This window comes from Oncorhynchus mykiss, chromosome 11, assembly GCF_057628025.1.
Source record: "Oncorhynchus mykiss isolate SJ-2025 chromosome 11, ASM5762802v1, whole genome shotgun sequence".
In the NCBI taxonomy this organism is placed as follows: domain Eukaryota; kingdom Metazoa; phylum Chordata; class Actinopteri; order Salmoniformes; family Salmonidae; genus Oncorhynchus; species Oncorhynchus mykiss.
Window position 1 is genome coordinate 5474001 of NC_143032.1, and position 6000 is coordinate 5480000.

The 6000-nt window shown below is 48.2% G+C and overlaps 1 protein-coding gene across 1 annotated transcript in view; it reads left to right on the plus strand.

Moving 5' to 3' along the window:
• Positions 1–6000, plus strand: part of LOC110536532 (nuclear receptor coactivator 2) — a 216400-nt gene that overhangs the window by 139703 nt on the left and 70697 nt on the right. Inside the window, exon 5 of the mRNA XM_090189179.1 lies at positions 1709–1886. Coding sequence (XP_090045305.1) covers positions 1709–1886 — 178 coding nt within the window. The remainder of the gene's footprint in view (positions 1–1708; positions 1887–6000) is intronic.

Below are 6000 nucleotides of genomic sequence, written 5' to 3' on the forward strand. Positions count from 1 at the left end.
CTCCCCCTCCCTTGGTCTCTACTCAAACCTCTTCCTCTCCCTTGGTCTCTACTCAAACCTCTCCCTCTTCCTTGGTCTCTACTCAAACCTCTTTGTCTCCATTGGTCTCTACTCAAACCTCTCCCTCTCCTTTGGTCTCTACTCAAACCTCTTTTTCTCCCTTGGTCTCTACTCAAACCTCTCCCTCTCCTTTGGTCTCTACTCAAACCTCTTCCTCTCCCTTGGTCTCTACTCAAACCTCTTTGTCTCCCTTGGTCTCTACTCAAACCTCTTTCCCTCCCTTGGTCTCTACTCAAACCTCTTCCTCTTCCTTGGTCTCTACTCAAACCTCTTTGTCTCCATTGGTCTCTACTTAAACCTCTTTGTCTCCATTGGTCTCTACTCAAACCTCTTTGTCTCCCTTGGGTCTCTACTCAAACCTCTCCATCTTCCTTGGTCTCTACTCAAACCTCTCCCCCTTCCTTGGTCTCTACTCAAACCTCTCCCCCTCCCTTGGTCTCTACTCAAATCCTCTCCCTCTCCCTTGGTCTCTACTCAATCTCTCCCTTGGTCTCTACTCAAACCTCTCCCTCTCCCTTGGTCTCTACTCAAACCTCTCCCTCTCCCTTGGTCTCTACTCAAACCTCTCCCCCTCCCTTGGTCTCTACTCAAACCTCTTCCTCTCCCTTGGTCTCTACTCAAACCTCTCCCTCTTCCTTGGTCTCTACTCAAACCTCTTTGTCTCCATTGGTCTCTACTCAAACCTCTCCCCCTCCCTTGGTCTCTACTCAAACCTCTCCCTCTCCCTTGCTCTCTACTCAAACCTCTTCCTTGGTCTCTACTCAAACCTCTCCCTCTCCCTTGGTCTCTACTCAAACCTCTCCCCCTTCCTTGGTCTCTACTCAAACCTCTCCATCTTCCTTGGTCTCTACTCAAACCTCTCCCCCTTCCTTGGTCTCTACTCAAACCTCTCCCCCTCCCTTGGTCTCTACTCAAATCCTCTCCCTCTCCCTTGGTCTCTACTCAATCTCTCCCTTGGTCTCTACTCAAACCTCTCCCTCTCCCTTGGTCTCTACTCAAACCTCTCCCTCTCCCTTGGTCTCTACTCAAACCTCTCCCTCTTCCTTGGTCTCTACTCAAACCTCTCCCCCTCCCCTGGTCTCTACTCAAACCTCTCCCCATCCCTTGGTCTCTACTCAAACCTCTCCCCCTCCCTTGGTCTCTACTCAAACCTCTTCCTCTCCCTTGGTCTCTACTCAAACCTCTCCCTCTTCCTTGGTCTCTACTCAAACCTCTTTGTCTCCATTGGTCTCTACTCAAACCTCTCCCTCTCCTTTGGTCTCTACTCAAACCTCTTTGTCTCCCTTGGTCTCTACTCAAACCTCTCCCTCTCCTTTGGTCTCTACTCAAACCTCTTCCTCTCCCTTGGTCTCTACTCAAACCTCTTTGTCTCCATTGGTCTCTACTTAAACCTCTTTGTCTCCATTGGTCTCTACTCAAACTTCTTTGTCTCCCTTGGGTCTCTACTCAAACCTCTTTGTCTCCCTTGGTCTCTACTCAAACCTCTTTGTCTCCTTTGGTCTCTACTCAAACCTCTTTGTCTCCCTTGGTCTCTACTCAAACCTCTCCCTCTCCTTTGGTCTCTTGTAGATATTTTGAAAAGCTAGAAAGTTGAAGAAAACAATGTCAACATTTAAATATACGTATATTATTTTTCTTCCCCCTCCAGGCCCTGGACGGGTTCTTCTTCGTGGTGAATATGGAGGGTAACATTGTGTTTGTGTCTGAGAACGTGACCCAGTACCTGCTGTATAACCAGGAGGAGCTGATGAACACCAGCATCTACAGCGTCCTGCACGTAGGAGACCACGCTGAGTTCATCAAGAACCTGCTTCCCAAGAGCCTGGGTGAGTATACCTATGGCTGGGTCAGTCTACTGTACAGTATACCTAGGGCTGGGTCAGTCTACTGTACAGTATACCTAGGGCTCGGTCAGTCTACTGTACAGTATACCTAGGGCTGGGTCAGTCTACAGTACAGTATACCTAGGGCTGGGTCAGTCTACAGTACAGTATACCTAGGGCTGGGTCAGCCTACTGTACAGTATAACTAGGGCTGGGTCAGCCTACTGTACAGTATACCTAGGGCTGGATCGGTCTACTGTACATTATACCTATGGCTGGGTCAGTCTACAGTACAGTATACCTAGGGCGGGGTCAGTCTACTGTACAGTATACCTAGGGCTGGGTCAGTCTACTGTACAGTATACCTAAGGCAGAACAGTTGAAACTGGAGCAGCAGCATGGTCAGGTGGACTGGGGACAGCAAGGAGTCATCATGTCAGGTAGTCCTGAGGCATGGTCCTAGGGCTCAGGTCCTCCGAGAGAGAGAAAGAAAGAGAGAAGGAGAGAATTAGAGAACGCACACTTAGATTCACACAGGACACCGAATAGGACAGGAGAAGTACTCCAGATATAACAAACTGACCCTAGCCCCCCGACACATAAACTACTGCAGCATAAATACTAGAGGCTGAGACTGGAGGGGTCAGGAGACACTGTGGCCCCATCCAAGGACACCCCCGGACAGGGCCAAACAGGAAGGATATAACCCCACCCACTTTGCCAAAGCACAGCCCCCACACCACTAGAGGGATATCTTCAACCACCAACTTACCATCCTGAGACAAGGCTGAGTATAGCCCACAAAGATCTCCGCCATGTCACAACCCAAGGGGGGCGCCAACCCAGACAAGATGACCACATCAGTGAATCAACCCACTCAGGTGACGCACCCCTTCCAGGGACGGCATGAGAGAGCCCTAGTAAGCCAGTGACTCAGCCCCTATAATAGGGTTAGAGGCAGAGAATCCCAGTGGAAAGAGGGGAACCGGCCAGGCAGAGACAGCAAGGGCGGTTCGTTGCTCCAGAGCCTTTCCGTTCACCTTCCCACTCTGGGCCAGACTACACTCATCACTGAAGAGATGAGTCTTCAGTAAAGACTTAAAGGTTGAGACCGAGTTTGCGTCTCTGACATGGGTAGGCAGACCGTTCCATAAAAATTGTGCTCTATAGGAGAAAGCCCTGCCTCCAGCTGTTTGCTTAGAAATTCTAGGGACAATTAGGAGGCCTGCGTCTTGTGACCGTAGCGTACGTGTAGGTATGTACGGCAAGACCAAATCAGAGAGATAGGTAGGAGCAAGCCCATGTAATGCTTTGTAGGTTAGCAGTAAAACCTTGAAATCAGCCCTTGCTTTGACAGGAAGCCAGTGTAGGGAGGCTAGCACTGGAGTAATATGATAATTTTTTTTGGTTCTAGTCAGGATTCTAGCAGCCGTATTTAGCACTAACTGAAGTTTATTTAGTGCTTTACCCGGGTAGCCGGAAAGTAGAGCATTGCAGTAGTCTAACCTAGAAGTGACAAAAGCATGGATTCATTTTTCTGCATCATTTTTGGACAGAAAGTTTCTGATTTTTGCAATGTTACGTAGATGGAAAAAAGCTGTCCTTGAAATGGTCTTGATATGTTCTTCAAAAGAGAGATCAGGGTCCAGAGTAACGGCGAGGTCCTTCACAGTTTTATTCGAGACGACTGTACAACCATTAAGATTAATTGTCAGATTCAACAGAAGATCTCTTTGTTTCTTGGGACCTAGAACAAGCATCTCTGTTTTGTCCGAGTTTAAAAGTAGAAAGTTTGCAGCCATCCACTTCCTTATGTATGAAACACAGGCTTCCAGCGAGGGCAATTTTGTGGCTTCACCATGTTTCATTGAAATGTACAGCTGTGTGTCATCCGCATAGCAGTGAAAGTTAACATTATGTTTTTTCGAATAACATCCCCAAGAAGTAAAATATATAGTGAAAACAATAGTGGTCCCAAAACGGAACCTTGAGGAACACCAAAATGTACAGTTGATTTGTCAGAGGACAAACCATTCACAGAGACAAACTGATATCTTTCCGACAGATAAGATCTAAACCAGGCCAGAACTTGTCCGTGTAGACCAATTTGGGTTTCCAATCTCTCCAAAAGAATGTGGTGATCGACGGAATCAAAAGCACCACTAAGGTCTAGGAGCACGAAGACCGATGCAGAGCCTCGGTCCGATGCCATTATAATGTAAATTACCACCTTCACAAGTGCCGTCTCTGTGCTATGATGTACAGTATACCTAGGGCTGGGTCAGTCTACAGTACAGTATACCTAGGACTGGGTCAGTCTACAGTACAGTATACCTAGGGCTGGCTCAGTCTACAGTACAGTATACCTAGGGCTGGCTCAGTCTACAGTACAGTATGCCTAGGGCTGGCTCAGTCTACAATACAGTATACCTATGGCTGGCTCAGTCTACTGTACAGTATACCTATGGCTGGGTCAGCCTACTGTACAGTATACCTAGGGCTGGGTCAGTCTACTGTACAGTATACCTAGGGCTGGGTCAGCCTACTGTACAGTATAACTAGGGCTGGGTCAGCCTACTGTACAGTATACCTATGGCTGGGTCAGTCTACAATACAGTATACCTAGGGCTGGGTCAGTCTACAATACAGTATACCTAGGGCTGGGTCAGTCTACAGTACAGTATACCTAGGGCTGGGTCAGTCTACAGTACAGTATACCTAGGGCTGGGTCAGTCTACTGTACAGTATACCTAGGACTGGGTCAGTCTACTGTACAGTATACCTAGGACTGGGTCAGTCTACTGTACAGTATACCTAGGGCTGGGTCAGTCTACAGTACAGTATACCTAGGGCTGGGTCAGTCTACAGTACAGTATACCTAGGGCTGGGTCAGCCTACTGTACAGTATAACTAGGGCTGGGTCAGCCTACTGTACAGTATACCTATGGCTGGGTCAGCCTACTGTACAGTATACTTAGGGCTGGGTCAGTCTACAATACAGTATACCTAGGGCTGGGTCAGCCTACTGTACAGTATACCTATGGCTGGGTCAGCCTACTGTACAGTATACCTAGGGCTGGGTCAGTCTACTGTACAGTATACCTAGGGCTGGGTCAGCCTACTGTACAGTATAACTAGGGCTGGGTCAGCCTACTGTACAGTATACCTATGGCTGGGTCAGTCTACAATACAGTATACCTAGGGCTGGGTCAGTCTACAATACAGTATACCTAGGGCTGGGTCAGTCTACAGTACAGTATACCTAGGGCTGGGTCAGTCTACAGTACAGTATACCTAGGGCTGGGTCAGTCTACTGTACAGTATACCTAGGACTGGGTCAGTCTACTGTACAGTATACCTAGGACTGGGTCAGTCTACTGTACAGTATACCTAGGGCTGGGTCAGTCTACAGTACAGTATACCTAGGGCTGGGTCAGTCTACAGTACAGTATACCTAGGACTGGGTCAGTCTACAGTACAGTATACCTAGGGCTGGGTCAGTCTACAGTACAGTATACCTAGGACTGGGTCAGTCTACAGTACAGTATACCTAGGGCTGGGTCAGTCTACTGTACAGTATACCTAGTATACCCATTACTCCATCACTGCTGTCCAGAACAGTCTTCCCTACTTATTCAACTTAATGTATTAAGTCGGCTTCTTTTAATTAAAGATTGACTTATTTTCATTTTAAATGTTCACTTCTGTAGTCAGACAAGTCCTTTCTCTTTCTTCTCCTGCTAGAATCAACCACATGTGTCTTCTAGTGATCTTTTGATAGGACAGGCACCTGTCAATCACAAAGTGAGCGATGACAGGGACAGTGCTGGTGGGTCAGTCTGCTGTGTGTCCCGCCTCGCCGTACCGGTGTTATTTCTGTGCGCTGTGGTTGGCTGCAGTCTAATTTATGGTCTCTCCTCTCCTCTCTCCACCTCTCATCCCCCAGAGAGGCAGGAAGGTAGTGGATAAGCCTGTCAGTCTCAGTATGATGGATCATGCTCTGCACTCAGCTTGCTCTCTGGGCTCTATCTCCCTCTTTCTCCTCCCTTTCTCTCCTCCCTCTCTCTCCTCCCTCTCCCTCCTCCCTCTCTCCTCCCTCTCTCTCCTCCCCCTCTCT